The 16,908-nt window shown below is 37.1% G+C and overlaps 1 protein-coding gene across 2 annotated transcripts in view; it reads left to right on the top strand.

The window, feature by feature from the left end:
* The window catches only part of CCDC186 (coiled-coil domain containing 186), a 48,404-nt gene that overhangs the window by 10,983 nt on the left and 20,513 nt on the right, over positions 1-16,908 (top strand). For both annotated transcript variants that reach the window (XM_027596299.2, XM_027596298.2), the window contains 4 exons: positions 4,241-4,367; positions 9,049-9,177; positions 14,591-14,803; positions 15,722-15,841. In XM_027596299.2, the coding sequence (XP_027452100.1) occupies positions 4,241-4,367; positions 9,049-9,177; positions 14,591-14,803; positions 15,722-15,841 (589 nt within the window). The remainder of the gene's footprint in view (positions 1-4,240; positions 4,368-9,048; positions 9,178-14,590; positions 14,804-15,721; positions 15,842-16,908) is intronic.

Here is a 16,908-nt window from a genome sequence, read left to right as displayed (position 1 = left end):
GAGGGAGAAACAGGCTCCCCGCTGAGCAGGGAGCAGATCCCAGGACCCTGGGATCATGACCTGAGCCAAAGGCAGACATTTAACTGAGCCACCCAGATGCCCCTAGGTAGTTTTTTGTAACGTTTAAGAAAGGAAAATGAAACATGCTAGCCTTCACTAAAATACAGACTGATTCTTTTTTTTAAATGATACTTTAAAAAAAATTTGGAATGGGAGGTATGTATGTAGAGAAAGCAGAGGAGGAAGTCTCTATACTAGAGGAGGGTGACAGAAAAAAATATACCATAATCCAACAATTGCTAGATATGTAACTGGCTTTTTTTTTTTTTTTTTTTTTTAAGATTTTATTTGACACAGGGAGAGAGAGAGCACAAGCAGGGGGAGAGGCAGGCAGAGGGAGAGGGAGAAGCAGGCTCCTTGCTGAGCAGGGAGCCCGCTGCGGGACTCCATCCCAGGACCCTGGGATCATGATGTGAGCCAAAGGCAGATGCTTAACAAACTGAGCCACCTAGGCGCCCCTGTAACTGGCTTTTAATGATCTCCTTGCTTCTAGTGTTTATTCTTCTAGATTTTCTTACTCAGTAAATCAGTCTTCCCCAAACCAGCTTACCCTTCATTGGTCTATCCAGTGAACTTTAATCTCTTAAGCATCCAGAACTCTTCCTTTTTTCTATTTTTTGTTTTAGATTGTGACAAAATACACATAAAATTTACCATCTTAACTATTTTTAAGTGTACAGTTCAGTAGTGTTAGGTTTATTCACATTTTTGTGCAACCAATCTGCATAGCTTTTTCATCTTGCAAATCTGAAACTCCCTACCCATTAAACAACTCCATATTCCCCTGCCATCAGCCCGACAACTACTGTTCTTTTTTTTTTTTTTTTTTTTAAAGATTTATTTATTTATTTATTTGACAGAGAGAGAGAGAGTGAGAGACACAGCTAGAGAGGGAACACAAGCAGGGGGAGTAGGAGAGGTAGACGCAGGCTTCCCGCCGGGCAGGGAGCCCGATGCGGGGCTCGATCCCAGGACCCTGGGATCATGACCTGAGCCGAAGGCAGACGCTTAAGGACTGAGCCACCCAGGCGCCCCTCTACTTCTTTTTCTAAAGTTTCCTATTGTTACTTTATATAAAGTGCAATCATAGTATTTGTTTTTTTGCAGCTGGTTTATTTCACTTAGCAGATGTCCTCAAGGGTTATCCACGTTGTAGCATCTATCAGAAATGCCTTTTTAAGGGTGAATAACATTTTATTGTATGTATATAACATTTTGCTTTTCCATTCATCTGTCAATGGACGTTTGGGTTGCTTCCACATTTTGACTAATACTGTGAACATGAGTGTACAAATACCTCTTGAGACTCAAAGCCCTTAATACTGCTCCAAAATTAATGGCTGCTACTTTTATTCATATCCTTGCTGGAATGCTGCTATTATGAATAACTATGTGGTTTTGAACTTAAACCATTAGTGCTTTTTTTTTTTTAAGATTTTATTTGAGAGAGAGAAAGAGAGCACGAGAGGGAAAAGGGCCAGAGGGAGAAGCAGACCCCCCCACCGAGCAGGGAGCCCAATGCGGGACTCCATCCTGGGACTCCAGGATCATGACCTGAGCCGAAGGCAGTCGCTTAACCAACTGAGCCACCCAGGCGCCCCCCATTAGTGCTTTTACCACTTTTTTTTTAGGGTAACTTCCTCATTTTCCTATCTGTACCTGTTCTTTCAGATCTTTTATTTCTTTTTGAGATTGTCCTTGATGCCTCTTCCCACTTACCTTAGATCTGGACTCATCACTTTAATGCCTCTCTTGTAAATTGTAAGATGTTGTACATTAAATAATAGCAAATAATTTATATGCTGTTAATTATGTGCCAGGCACTTTATATATATATCCATGGAATCAGAACAGTCCTCTCTGGTATGAACTATTACTCCCATTTTACAGATGAGGTACCTAAAGCACAGAGAGATTAAGAAACTTGCTCAAGGTCACATGCTACTAAATGCCCCAGTTAAAATCTGAGCCTAGTTAGTCTGGCTTTAGAAGATTTTTCAATGTGGTTATCTGAATGAACTAGTTAGAAGTTGTTAACATTATCAAAATATTAGGAATAGAATAGAAAATTCTTTTTTGCCACATCCTGTCAGAACTGTGGCAGCATGGTAGACTGGGGTAAGCACAGTTTTTGGTCAGAAGCCTGCAGTTGGAAGATTCCCACTTCCACTTGCAAATTCTGATTTGTTGTTCATATCAACCTCTCTAAATCAAAGTTTGTCATCTCTGAAGGGGACGATACTTGACGGAATTGTTTTATAGACATTAAGGCATTATAAAAATATTAGATACTATTTTAAATAAGTTAATCTTTTGTTATATACACATAATAGCATAATTGTGACTCAGGTTACCTCTAGAACACTAATTTTTTTTTCTTTTGCCTTCATTTAATATTCTATAAAGAAAACTGCCTTTCAGTTCCTTTGGCTTAAATTTTCATGCATGCATCTATTTCCAGATGTTGTATATACATCCATTGTTCTATTTTCTAACATCAGTGTGTTGTCCAAGGTCCCAACCGGAATTCTTAATTAAGAACCGTTAGTTGTGCATTGGATGTGACAATTTGAGGGTTTGCTGCCTCTCTAAATTCCTTACTTGTGAACTACAGCTAGGATTCTTACGCTGCAGGTAGTTTTCTGCAACAACTTGAGTGTACACCGAATCAAATAATCTAAGTTTAACCACTGCCAAAAAGGCTTGAATAAACTTGCAAGCTGCATTTTTCTCCTTCTCAAACATTTGCATGATTTGCTTCCTTGCTTTGGTCCTGTGTTCCTCAGAGAGGCCCACCCTGACTACCTTATCTAAATGCACTGCTCAAGGGGCACCTGGGTGGCTCAGTCGCTTGAGCACCTGACTTGGGCTTCGGCTCCACTGGTAATCTCAGGGTGGTAAGATCTAGCCCATTGTTGGGCTCAATGGGGAGTCAGCTGGAGATTCTTTCCCTCTACGTGCCCCCCCCCCCCCGACCATGCTCGCACATGCTCTCTCAAATACATAAATCTAAAAAAATAAAATCACCGCTCAAGTCGCTCTCTGTCTTCTTGCCCTCCTTTAGTTTTCTTAATAGGACATGATTACTGCCTGATATTATGTTTATTTTCATTTTCTCCCTTTGAATGTAAACACCATGAGGGCAGGGATGGTTTGCTGACATACTTCAACCCACAGAAAAGTATAGGTACATAGTAGGTACCCAGTAAGCATTTGTCTGTGATCTTCAAAGTAGGAGAAAGGCCTAGGCTATGGAACTAGACCTAGGTCTAAATCTCAGTTCAACCACTTACTAGCTGTGTGACCTGGAACAAGTGCTGGGCTTCAAGTTTTTTTTTTTTAATTCATAAAACATTTCATAGACTTACTAATTTCATAAACCTGAATATTAAATAATGCACTTAAACTTAGTAAATATTAATTGTGAAGTGAGTGTTAAGTAATAGCTATTGCTATTAGTAATTCCAAAATATTAGCTGTTAACCTTGTTACGTGTCATATTTTATAGTTCTGAAGACTACACAGGTAATTTTTAAGGCTTTATTTGTATTTTTCTAGGGGACTCGAAATTTCTCCTTGAACTTTTTTGTTTTATATATTTTTTAAATTTCTTCTGTAACTATTTTTAGAATATCATTGAAATATTCATAAAATCTAAAGATTTTTCACCCTTAGCATTGTTGACATTTGGGGGCATATCATTCTTTGGTGGTGGTGGGACTGTACTGTGCCTTGTAAAAGGTTTAGCAACATCCCTGACCTCCACCCAAAAGAATCCAATAGCAAGCCCCACCCCTGTTGTGGCAACCAAAAACGTCTTCAGGCAAATGCCTGGAAGGGCTTTGCCTCAGATTGAGAAAACTGATTGGAGGACTGATCTGGAGGAGTTCAGATACTGAAGGGATGACGTGCATAGCTGAGTTACCCAAAGTGGTAAACTTAAAAGAGTGTGATTTTCTTTATCTGATTATATTTCACTTGATTTTAAATATACAGATTCCTAGGAAGAAGTTAATAGCCTGACTGCCAGAGAATGTTTTATAAAGTATAATATATCATTACAAAAGGACTACTTAGGAATGTTGATGTATTGATCATAAGTATCTATAATCTGCAAACATCCTATTTCACATCTCCATTTTTAATTATGTTTTACTTATACTGCTCTTTTTATATTTAGGTTAATTAAAGAAAATAAGAAGCATCAGGAGCTCATCTTAGACATTTGTTCAGAAAAAGACAATTTAAGAGAAGAACTAAAAAAGAGAACAGAAACAGAGAAGCAGCATATGAGTACAATTAAACAGGTAAAAAGACAAAAATCTTTAAACACTATACTTCAATTTGTAAAATAAACACATTCCTGAAAATTTGTGTATAAATTGAAGTTCTGTAAGCTAAATTGTATTTTAATTGCAGAGGATTGCTTGGTATGTAAAGCATTCTTTTTTATGAAATGGGAATCATAGCCTGATTTTTTCTTTTATGTAAATTTGTATTTTTCTAGGATATGTGTGAGTGTATTCTATATATAATAGAAATCTGAGGAAAAAAGATTTGATTTGGCAGTCAGACTTTCTACCACTTAAAAGAAGCAACATATACCTTAAGAGTTTATATCTAGCATTAGAATATTTCTAAGCTTATCGTTTAAGATGATTCCATTCTCAGTCTTATTGTGTACTACACTGGAAGACTGGCTCTCCTGCTTCAGATTTTATCTGGCTAGCTGGCTTCCCCAGTTTGTCTTTCCTCATTTTCTTTCCTTTTAAAAGTTTTTAAAATTCTTTTTTTTTTTAATTTTATTTATTAGAGAGAGAGAGAGAGAGAGCACGAGAAGGGGGAGGGTCAGAGGGAGAAGCAGACTCCCTGCTGAGCAGGGAGCCCGATGCGGGACTCGATTCCGGGACTCCAGGATCGCCTGAGCCGAAGGCAGATGCTTAACCAACTGAGCCACCAGCTCAGTCGTTAAGCGTCTGCCTTCGGCTCAGGTCATGATCCCAGAGTCCTGGGATCGAGCCCCACATCAGGCTCCCTGCTCAGCGGGAAGCCTGCTTCTCCCTCTCCCACTCCCCCTGCTTGTGTTCCTGCTCTCGCTGTCTCTCTCTCTGTCAAATAAATAAATAAAAATCTTAAAAAAAAACCAAAAACCCAACTGAGCCACGCAGGTGCCCCTTAAAATTTTTTAAACATGAACTCTGATATATGGATCAACAAAGTGAATATTCAGACTAGTGGCAAAGCTGAGCTGCTCTTTATCTTTCTGAGCTGCTTTTTTTCTTCTGTGTATAGGATTAGAAGCATTTTAGCCTTAAAAGTCCTTCCTTTTGTCTCATCCTTCACCAAAAACTATATAATGAAAAAAAACACAATGAACAATCGATAATAAAAAACTAAACCAAGTTTCACTTATGTCTTGGTATACTTAATGCACCATTACATGGTTGGAGGGTGATTGTATTTGTAAATTTTACTTAATCCTGATTTTTACATGCTTTAGAGCTATACCACAGTAAACCAAACTTAGAATTTTAAAATGTGAGGGAAGGCTTAATAATGGATGGAAGACACATTTTGGTAGGCAGGTTATTGCTGGTGACCAGAAACTTCAGACTGAATAAATGGGAGAGAACCGGGGCTGTTCTTTTCATAAGCTTGTTAGTGGTTGGGCCTTTATTAAGGAGAAAATTGGATTCTTTCTTTTGCTAGCCAGTATAGCAGGATTTTTTTTTCTTAGTTTTATCTCTAGATCTCCACCTTTCAATATGGCAGCCACTAGCCACATAAAGCCTTTGAGCACTTGAAAGGTGGCTAGTCCAAATTAAGAAACGCTGTAGGTATGAAATACTTAATTTTGAAGACTTGGTCTAAAGTAAAATCTGTCAGTTTTTCAAGTTGATTATCAAAGTGATAATATTTTGGATATATTAAGTTTAATATTCATTTCACATTTTGCTTCTTAAAATGTGCCTACTAGAAAATATAAATCACACATATGGCTTGTATTCTATTGGACAGTGTCACTCTAGGTAATTTTGTCATAAGGAAAATACGCATATTCTGTAAGCTAACATTTAGGGTTTTTTTCAACACCTTCATAGATAATTTAAATACCATGCAATTCACCCATTTCAAAGTGTACTGTTTAATGGTTTTTAGTTGTACAGCCTTTACCACAATCTTAGAATACTTTATCACCACCCCCACCCCCACAATGAAACCCCATATCCCCTAGTAGTCAGCCCTTAGGATTTTATGTATACAAGATCATGTCATCTGCAAATAGAGAGTTTTACTTATTCCTTTCCAATCCGAGTGCATTTTATTTCATTTCTTATCTAATTGCCTGGTCTGGACCCTCCAATATGGTGTTGAATAAAAGTGGCAAGAATGGATATCCTTCTCTTGTTCGTGATCTTAGGGAGAAAGCATTCAGCCTATCACTATTAAGTTATCCTACCTATGGGTTTTTCATAGATGCTCTTTATCAGGTTGAAGAAGTACCTTTTTATTCCTACTTTGCTCTGTGTTTTTATCATGAAAGAGTTGAAATGCTTTTTCTGTGTTTAACGAAGTGGTAGTGTGTTTTTGTTCTGTTGATATGGTGCATTACATTAAATGATTTCTGGATGTTAAGCTGGCCTTGCATTGCTAGGATAAATAGCTTTGGGTCATGGTGTATAATTCTTTTTATATATTGCAGGATTGTTTTGCTAGTACTATAATTTCCATTGTTGAGCGTCTGCCTTCGGCTCAGGTCATGATTCCGGGGTCCTGGGATCGAGTCCCACATCGGGCTCCCTGCTCCTTGGGAGCCTGCTTCTCCCTCTGCCCCTCTCTCTGTCTCTCATGAATAAATAAATAAAATTCTACAAAAAAAAAGAATTTGTCTATATTCATAAGAGATACTGGTCTTATAGCTCTTTTTCTTGTGATTTCTTGGTTTTGGTGTCAGGGTAATACTGACCCCATAGAATGAGTCAGGAAGTGTTTCTTCTTTTTTGGGGAAGAGTTTGTGAAAAATTGATTTGGTATTAATTCAGGGCACCTGGCTGCCTCAGTAGCATGTGACTCTTGATCTTGGGGTCATGAGTTTGAGCCCTATGTTGGGTATAGAGATTTCTTAAATAATGTCTTAAAAAAGAATTGAGGGGTGCCTGGGTGGCTCAGTTGTTAAGTGTCTGCCTTTGGCTCAGGTCATGATCCCGGGGTTCTGGGATCGAGCCCATCATTGGGCTCCCTGCTCCGTGGGAAGCCTGTTTCTCCCTCTCCCACTCCCCCTGCTTGTGTTCCCTCTCTCACTGTGTGTCTCTGTCAAATAAAATCTTAAAAAAAAAATTGATATTCTTTAAATATATGATAGAATTTATCTGTGTAGTCTCCTGGGCTTGAATATTTCTTGGTAGGTTTTGGTTGTTTATTTTTTTACTAATTAAATCTCTTTACTTATAAGTCTACTCAGATTTTCTGTCTCTTCTTGAGCTAGTTTGGGTGGTTTGTGTCTCTCTAGGAATTGTCCTTTTATTTCACCCATGTTAAAATGGCCAATTTTTTTATTTCTGTAAGGTCAGTATGTCCTTCTTTTATTTCCATTCTAGTAATTTGATTCCCCCCCCCCGACCCTCTTTTTTACCTAAAGGTTTGTCAATTTTGTTAATCTTTTCAAAGAACCATTTTGTTGAATTTTCTGTTTTCTATTTTCTATTTAATTTTCATTGTAATATTTATTATTTCCTTCTTCTTGCCGGCTTTGGGTTTAGTTTGCTTTTTCTTTTTACAGTGCCTTAAGATGAAAGTTTGGGTTATTGATTTGACAGCTTTCTTCTTTTTTAATATAGGTGTTTATAGTTATAAATTTCCCTTTAAGCACTGCTTTAGATATATCCCCTAAGTTTTGGTATGTTGTATCTTTATATTTCTAATTTCTTCATATTTTCTAATTTTCCTTGTGATTTCTCCCATTGGTTATTGTTGTTTAATGTTTTTGTTTACATATTTGTTTATATGTTTGTGAATTTCTGATATTTCTTGCTGCTACTGATTCTAGTTTCATTCCATTATGGTTGAAGAACATACTTTATAAGATTTTAATCTTTTAAGTTTATTGAGGTTTATTTTATGACCTAGCATATATTCAGTCCTAGAGAACAACTTGATGAGCATGTGTATTCTCCAGTTGTTGGGTGGAATGCTGTATAGATGTGTTAGATCCAGTTGTTTTATAGTTTTGCTCAAGTCTCCTATTTCCTTGTTAATCTTCTAATTCTGTCCATTATTGAAAGGTACTGAAGTCTCCCAACTATGAATTGCCTCCTTCATTTCTGTCAGTTTTTGGTTCATGTATTTTAGTGTTATGTTATTAGGTACATATATATTTAGAATTATTATAGATTGACCATTTAATCATTATGAAATATTTCTCTCTGGTAACATTATTTTGTAGTTTATTTTGTATATTAGTATAGCCACTCCTGTTTTCTTATGGTTGTTATTTGCTTGCAGTGTCTTTTTCCATCCTTTTTCTTACAGTCTATATTGTTGGATCTTGTGTTTTTACTCCAGTCTGACAGTCTCTGCTTTTGATATGATTATTTAATACAATCTCATTTAATGTTATTGACAGATTTATGTCTGCCATTCTTTTCTCTGTCTCATGTTTGTTTTGTTCCTCTATCCCTCCTTCACTGCTTTCTTTTGCATTAAGTAAATAGTATTTAAATTTCTTTCATATTTTCACTATATTTTTTTGAGTTATTTCCTGAGTGATTGTTCTAGAGCTTACCATATACATCTTATCAGAATCTGCATCAGCTTTATACTACCTTAATTCTAATGAGTTTTAGAAACATTGTTAACATTTACTTTTGATTTCTGTTTGAAGTATATTCATTGCATTCTCTATGTTCCCTTTCATTGTTTATATTTATTTGAAGAGTTGGTGGTCTGTTTGGTATAGCTATAAAAATCTGGAAATAATTTTCTTTACAGTTAGAATCAAGAATAGAAGAACTCAGTAAAGAAGTTAAGACTTCCAAAGATAAACTAGTAGCTCAAGACATTGCAGCTAAAAATGCAGTTCAGCAGTTGCATAAAGAGATGGCCCATCGGATGGAACAGGTATTTTTCAAATCATTATCATTATTAACTTTATATTCTGGTGACTTTCTTGTTTAATATAAACTAATCTGTTAGACTATTTTGGGTATCAGTGGTATCTTAAGAATAGGTAATTATCTTTTTAAAAAATGCTGAAGCAATACATAAATACATGCTAACTACAAAAACATTTTTAGTAAATTAAGGAAGTATACAGGGGCATCTGGGTGGCTCAGTGGGTTAAGCGTCTGCCTTCAGCTCAGGTCATGATCCCAGGGTCCTGGGATTGAGCCCCACATCGGGCTCCTTGCTCAGCGGAGAGCCTGCTTCTGCCTCTGCCTCTGCTGCCCCCCTGGTTGTGTGTGCGCGCTCTCTTTCTCTGTCAAAATAAATACACAAAATCTTTAAAAAATAAAAATAAAGTATACAGAACAAAAAGTGAAAATCCTCCTTCATTTGTACCTCTCTCTTCCTACACCCAAATCCCTGGTATTCCATTCCTTGTTCGACCCTAATTATTGATAATTTTGGTATTTTACCACATATACATGTATAAGTCACACAAGCTTATGTGTATGTATTCATATACTTATTCCTCCTACTTGATTAGAATCTTACTGTGTATCTTTTTGGGTTTTTTTTCCTACTTAATACACCTTGATCATCTTTTTGAGTTGGTATATGTGGAGTTCAGAAGAGATCATTTTAAGTATTGTTTTTGTATTATTATTACTGGAACTCCTTTTTTTTTTCTTTTTTTAATTTTATTTGGGACAGAGCTGCATGTGGGTGCACTAGCTGGGGGTGGGGGGCATGTGTAGCCCAGAGGGGAGAAGCAGACTCCCAGCTGAGCAGGGAGCCTGAGGCTCTCGGCCCAATCCCAGGACCGAGATCATGACCTGAGCCAAAGGTAGATGCTCAACCAACTGAGCCACCCAAGCTCCCCTGAACTTTCAAGTATGGAATCTTAGTCATCTTCATTTCCTAGCACCATGCCTGACTGTTGGTCCTTATGGTGAGTTGAATCAGCAAGTGTTGACTGACTGCTGACACGGTTAGTGGGATGGACCCTGTCCTCTCTGCCCTGGAGCTACTAGCATAGGTAGCTTTCTGGAAGAACTTTAGGAAGCAGTATCCTCAACCTTTACTTCTGTGATTCTTTTCAACATGATCATTTAAAACCTATGCTATTAGTTCCCAAACTTTTTGTACTAATTGAAGAGAAAGAGGATGAGACCTTAAGATGTCAGTTTTTAGTAGACTCAAACAAAGCTGATAATTAGAACCGTCTGGTAAGCTTTTTAAACAATATATTCTCTGTAGTTTATTATATTTTAGAATAAAAACAAAATAGTAGTTGGATATATGCAATAACAACTCAGAGTAAAAAATGAGTCTTCTTCCAAACCTTTTCTTCCATTTTTCCCTTTCCCAGAAGTAACCATTGATGCAAGTTTCCTGTGTATTCTTCCCAAAATGTTTGTTGTACAGACAAGCATGTATGTATTCCTGGGACTTCCTCCTCCCATTCCACCCCTTTTTAATAAATGGCAACGTGTTGCATTCACTACTATGTAACTGTTTCCTCTATAAAGGTGAAGAATCTAGGTGAAGTTATTTTTTTTTTTTTAAAGATTTTATTTATTTATTTGACAGAGACACAGTGAGAGAGGGAACACAAGCAGAGGGAGCAGGAGAGGGAGAAGCAGGCTCCTGGCTGAGCACGGAGCCCGAAGTGGGGTTCGATCCCAGGACCCTGGGATCATGACCTGAGCCGAAGGCAGACGCTTAACGACTGAGCCACCCAGGTGCCCCTAGGTGAAGTTATTCATAGTAGCTAATATATTGAGATTTACCTATGTGCCAGGCCAGTTTAAAAAGCACTTTACAGTTTATTTAATCTTCACAATGACGCTAAGAGGTGGGTATTATGTAGATTTTGGAGATTATTTCATTTAAATATTTCTACATCTGCTTCATTCCTTTTTACCCCTACCTTTTCCTCTCAATTTTTTGAGAGTTTTCAAGCTTGTAAAAAGGTGAAAGAATAGTAAAATCAACACTAGTTTATCCTTCACGTAGAGTCACCAAACCTAGTAAATTTTACTTAGGAATAGATTCCCAACATGAGTGTGCACGTGCACACATATGCACACACAGTACGTTCCCCAGTTTAATTTTATAGCTTGAGGTTTTTCCATTTCTTGGACTAGATAGGTAGAATGAATTTGAACCTCAAACTTACAAGAGGGTGGTAGACTTACAGATTTTCAGGGACTTTACAGCATGTTCCCTTTATCCCCGCATGGCCTGGTATTGGGAAATGTGTACAGGGCAATCAAGAGTTCAGGCTTAGCATACCATTCTGGATTCCTGCTTCCTCTTAGCTTCTTTGGCCCTGGGGATTTTCTCATACTTTCTTGTGAGCTCAACTGTTTATTAAAAGGATGTTTGTGGAGTGTCTGGGTGGCTCAGTCAGTTGAGTGCCCGACTGTTGGTTTCAGCTCAGGTTGTGGTCTCAGGGACATGGGATTGTGGGATGGAGCCCCAAGTGGGTTTCAGGCTCAGTGGGGAGTCTGCTTCTCTCCCTGTCCATCTGCCCATCATCCCCCGCACGTGCACGCGGGCTCTCTCTCTCTCTCTCTCTAATAAATAAATCTTTAAAAAATGGTGTTTGTTGTATTTCATCTAAAACGTCTGGTGTTTTGAATGGGGATAGTTTATCTGCCATATTTCAAGAAGCAGAACTTCTTACATTTTATCTTAATTTTAACTGGCTGTTGAATCCTATTGATTATCTTATTCATGCTTTCTTTATGTTCATCCAAGTCAATGATAAACATCTTAAACTGGTCAAATCCGAAGACTTACCGGCTCTTCTTCCTTTATCTGTACAGTAGATGGACTTTTTATGGAAGCTTAAGTAGTAGTTACTTTATCATGTTTAATACTCCCAGGAGTTCTGGGAAGCAAGTGCTGCTGTGGTCTGGGTTGAGACCTAGAAACCTGAACTTTTAGCACCCTAGGTTATGCCTTTGCAGCTGATTCATGGATGACTGGCTAACAGGACATCCCTGCTGTAGTCAAGAACCTTGTAATAGTTTATCTATTTTAATTGTCTCTTTTCTGGTTTTTCTGCTTCTCATCTCTCAATTTCAGTGAAGCTTCCATCCTGCCACCAGTTATCTTACTAAAACAGACATTTAATAAAAAGGTTCCAATTTATAAATCTTTTGGGTTCCCATTGCCTATAGGCTAAAATCTCAACTCATTAGCATGATAAGAGAAGCCTTTCTTTGAAGATTTGATCTCTTCCAGTCCACTTCATAACTACTTACTCATCAATCCAACCAACACACCAAATATAAATCCTACAAAATGTCTTGGTATCCTCCAAAAAATCATGCTATTTTATATCTTTAGGCATTTGCACATTTCTTTATATATTATATGTATATATGTTGTTAATGTGGTGTTGTATAAATGTTTTGTTTCTGTGTTGATCCTACTAAGTAGTGAGCTCTTCTGGGACAGAAGCCACAACTTACTCTTCGTGTTTCTAAAAGGCAATATGTTGTCTAAGCATCAGCTTATGAAACCAGACTTCTTTTTAAGTTGACATTATCATTAATTACCTTTTTAAAGGACAGTTATTCAACTATCTAAAAAATATAGCTAATTCTGTTAACCAGTTCAGTCCAATTTTCTCAGTCCTTGTCCACAGTTACATTGTGAAATCCTCAAGGATCTCTGACCTTCCTCTTCCAATGTTTCCCTTAATTTCTCTTGAAAATTAGCAGGCTATTTCAGTGAGGAAAAAAATAATCCCAATGGGACAATTTTTAAAAATATTTGTATAGTATTCTGAGTGTCAACTAGATGTGCTTATCACCTGTACCAGAACTTCATGAAACATTCTTTGTCAGTTACTTTTCATCAGAGTTGGGAACTTTTCCTACATTGTCTTGACATTATACCATCTTCAGGGTGCCTGGATGGCTCAGTCATTAAGCATCTGCCTTCGGCTCAGGTCATGATCCCAGGGTCCTGGGATCGAGCCCCGCATCGGGCTCTCTGCTCCGCGGAAAGCCTGCTTCTCCCTCTCCCATTCCCCCTGCTTGTGTTCCTGCTCTCGCTGTCTCTCTCTCTCTGTCAAATAAATAAAATCCTTAAAAAAACAAAAAACCCCACAACATTATATCGTCTTCAATTCAGTTATAGTATTGGTTGGCATTTACCACTAGATACCATTGAAAATCCCTAAAGTTTAAGGTTCTGTCTTTTATAACATTAGTATGTGCTCCATCATATTTGCAAATTGTGAATTTAAATGTACTTAAATGAAGGGTTATCTGTAAAAGTTTCATTGCATAAAACTTCAGAATATGGAGTACCAACTTATATTAATTTAAGTGTGTCTAGATGTTACACTTAGTCCAATTAGGTATTTTTTATTAAGTGAAATACTTTATTTTTTCTTTTTTAAAGATTTTATTTATTTGAGAGTGAGCAACGAGCAGGGGGAGGGGCAGAGGGAGAGGGAAAGCAGATCCCCTGATGAGCAGGGAGCCTTGCCTACAGGCTCAGTCCCCAGATCCTGAGATCATGACCTGACCCTTAACTGACTGAGCCACCCAGGCACCTCATTAAGTGAAATAATTTACAAAGCTTTTCATATACCCAAAATCAAATGATTAATTAGCATATGGTTACTTACTTTTTGCAAGGGAGCTAAGATTTTTAGATTTTAGGAATTGTCAGCCATACAGTCAGGGTCCTGGCAGAAAACAGAAACTGCTGATTTGAAAATTTAATAAAAGGACTCTTTACAAAAGGTATAGACAAAGTTTAGGGGGCCCAAAGGGAAAATGTAGGGTCCTGGGGTACTTGAGCTAAAGGAATAAGGAGAGGTAACAGGTAGTGCTACTGGGAGGGGCTAATCGTATAGTGAGGGCGCCTGACTTGAGCATTGGCCTTCAGCCAGCCTGTTGTGATTCTGGAGGAGACAGATCTCACTCTTGGCCTGTACTTCTGATCTTCTGCCTAGTGCCACCTTTTGGCTGACTGGAAGTTCGGAGCAAAGGAAACTTGTTGATATGGTCCATGATAGTCATCTTCCCAAAGCACAGGGTGGGATAGGAAAGAGTGGAAAGTGGATCTGGAGGAGTAAACAGAAAGCGGCAGCTATGTCAGCTGAAGTTAAAAAAAAAAAAAAGGGGGTAAACACAAATATTAGTGATATTTTGTTTACTGTATCATTTTTCTATAATTTTGAATTTTTCCTTTCATTAAAAAATGTCATGATATAGGTCCTGGGAATGTACAAAAACCAAAAAAATACATTGGTAATATTATGGAAAATTATTATTTGTTTTGATTTATTTTGATTTTGATTTAAAAAAATTTTTTATTAATGCTGGATATTTTTTCAAAGGCCAACAAAAAATGTGAAGAGGCACGCCAGGAAAAAGAAGCAATGGTAATGAAGTATGTAAGAGGTGAGAAGGAATCTTTAGATCTTCGAAAGGAAAAAGAGATACTTGAAAGAAAACTCAGAGATGCGAATAAAGAATCTGAGAAAAACACTAACAAAATTAAGCAGCTTTCTCAGGAGAAAGGACGGTTGCACCAGCTGTATGAGACAAAGGTATAACTTGTGGTGTATTTTAGTTGAAATTTATTCTTTTTGCTTTTCCTTATCTAATCAAATACTGATAATGTGGTTGAAGTCACTATTTAACATAAAGTTGTTTTTGTTAGTTTACCTTCTAAGAACATGAATGCTTTAGTAACTTTAGTATCTCACTACCTGTTGGCAAAAAGGTTTTGCTGGGAAAAAAATGAAATATTGGCACATGTTTATTAAATAACTTTTTCTTGATAGATTTTTTTAAAACCTTCTTTTAATATCTGTATGTTGAAGAAATGAGTTCCTGCTCCAAAAGAACATTTTATTTTGGTAAAATACGTACATAGTAGGCTCAAGATGTAAATAGTTTCTCAGCGAGAACTATGTAATTTGACTGGAATCTTATGTAACACTTATTTATCATAGAATAGAATTTATATTTTTCTTGTAGAAAAACATGTTCTTTTTAGATGCTGCCCAAAGAAATTTAATTACTGAGCTATTCAGAGTCCTTGCTGTTAACTAGCAGGCTCATGGCATGGTCTTATTTCTAGTCAGTTATCATTTCTTGATAATCAATGTTATTTTTTTAAATTAACTTTTAGTTCAGGAATGTTGTCATTGTTCTCAGGAATTCTGGAAAAAATTAATTTGTATTTCACCTTAATGCCAGCCAGTTGACAAGAATCATAAAGATGTACTTGCAACATATCCATTTGTTTGAAATATGTTAATCATTTTATGTCTATTGACTGGATTTAGGATTTTGCTACTCTCTTACCATTTGAACTTTGAATTAGGTTTATGTAGGTCATAATATGCTAACCTCTGAAATATAGTGTTATTAAATTGATTATTTTGAGGAGTTATAAAAGATACACAAATAATTGGTTGATTGTTTAAATGAAAAAATATGACCTACTGATATTGTTTTAGGAAAGTGAAACTACTAGACTCACCAGAGAAATTGACAAATTAAAGGAAGATATCAACTCTCATGTCATTAAAGTAAAATGGGCACAAAACAAATTAAAAGCAGAAATGGATTCACACAAGGTAAGTACTGTAATGCAGTGGAAAAATTATTAGAATCAGTTTTAAGAGCAAATGCAGGGGCACTTCGGTGGCTCAGTCAGTTAAGTGACTGACTCTTGGTTTCAGTTCAGGTCGTGATCCTCAGGGTCATGAGGTAGAGCCCCACGTCAGGCTCTGTGCTTAGCACGAAGTCTGCTTGGGACTCTCTTTCCCTCTCCCTCAGCCCCATCCCCCTGCGTGTGTGCATGTGTGTGCATACTCACACTGTCTCTAAAATAAATCTTAAAAAAAAAAACAAAAAACAAATGCAATAAAGGTAATGAGGCATAAAGCTTAATTCAGTGATTTCTGTGGGATAGGTTGAGCTTGAATATTTGGTGATTGTGAAAAGATAGTTCCTTGTGTGATTTACATATTAAATTAGAATGTTAAATTTTATAAATTGTAAAAAATATTAAATTTTATCATTCATTGTTTACAACTCCAAAATTGACTTTGTTCTTCAAGCATTTCTTGGTATCTGTATATTACACGTTGTGTCAGAAATTTGGGGGAAAGAGGGGTAGTACACAAATTTAGAGAGCCAGGGAAAGTGTCACTGAGAGATGACAGATGGGTAAAGACCTGAAAGGAGGGCAGAGTACCACAGAAGAGAAAGATTTGGAGATCTGCAGTGTGTTCTCTTCAGTTCTTCATTTAGCTCTCTACTTACTGATCAGTATATATGTATGAGAAAGTTAGAGGTGGAGAAAGAACTATCAGAAAGGAGTAGGGACAACAGTTCCTAGGGCTCACAGAGGGCTAATAGGACCTGTTCATGTTTCCTCCAGCCAAGAGAAAGCCCTCTTAACATAATAGGGCATCCAGTGGCCTTCAGAAGGGTGTTGCTTCAGCAGTGAGGACTAATTAGCCTGAGACTACAGTCTGTTATGGACCCATCTTACAAAGCTTTGAAAGAAAGCCTCAAATCAAATTGTTTCAAATAATGGTATCCCAGAAGAAAGCCCAAAATATTCAAGTGAGTTAAATCTCCAGGATCTAAGAACATAACATTCACAATGTCTGGTATCCAATAAAAAATTACCAGA

The sequence above is a fragment of the Zalophus californianus genome, chromosome 15 (genome assembly GCF_009762305.2).
Source record: "Zalophus californianus isolate mZalCal1 chromosome 15, mZalCal1.pri.v2, whole genome shotgun sequence".
Lineage (NCBI taxonomy): Eukaryota > Metazoa > Chordata > Mammalia > Carnivora > Otariidae > Zalophus > Zalophus californianus.
The sequence above is the reverse complement of the archived record's forward strand: the minus strand, read 5'-3'. Positions and strand labels throughout refer to the sequence as shown.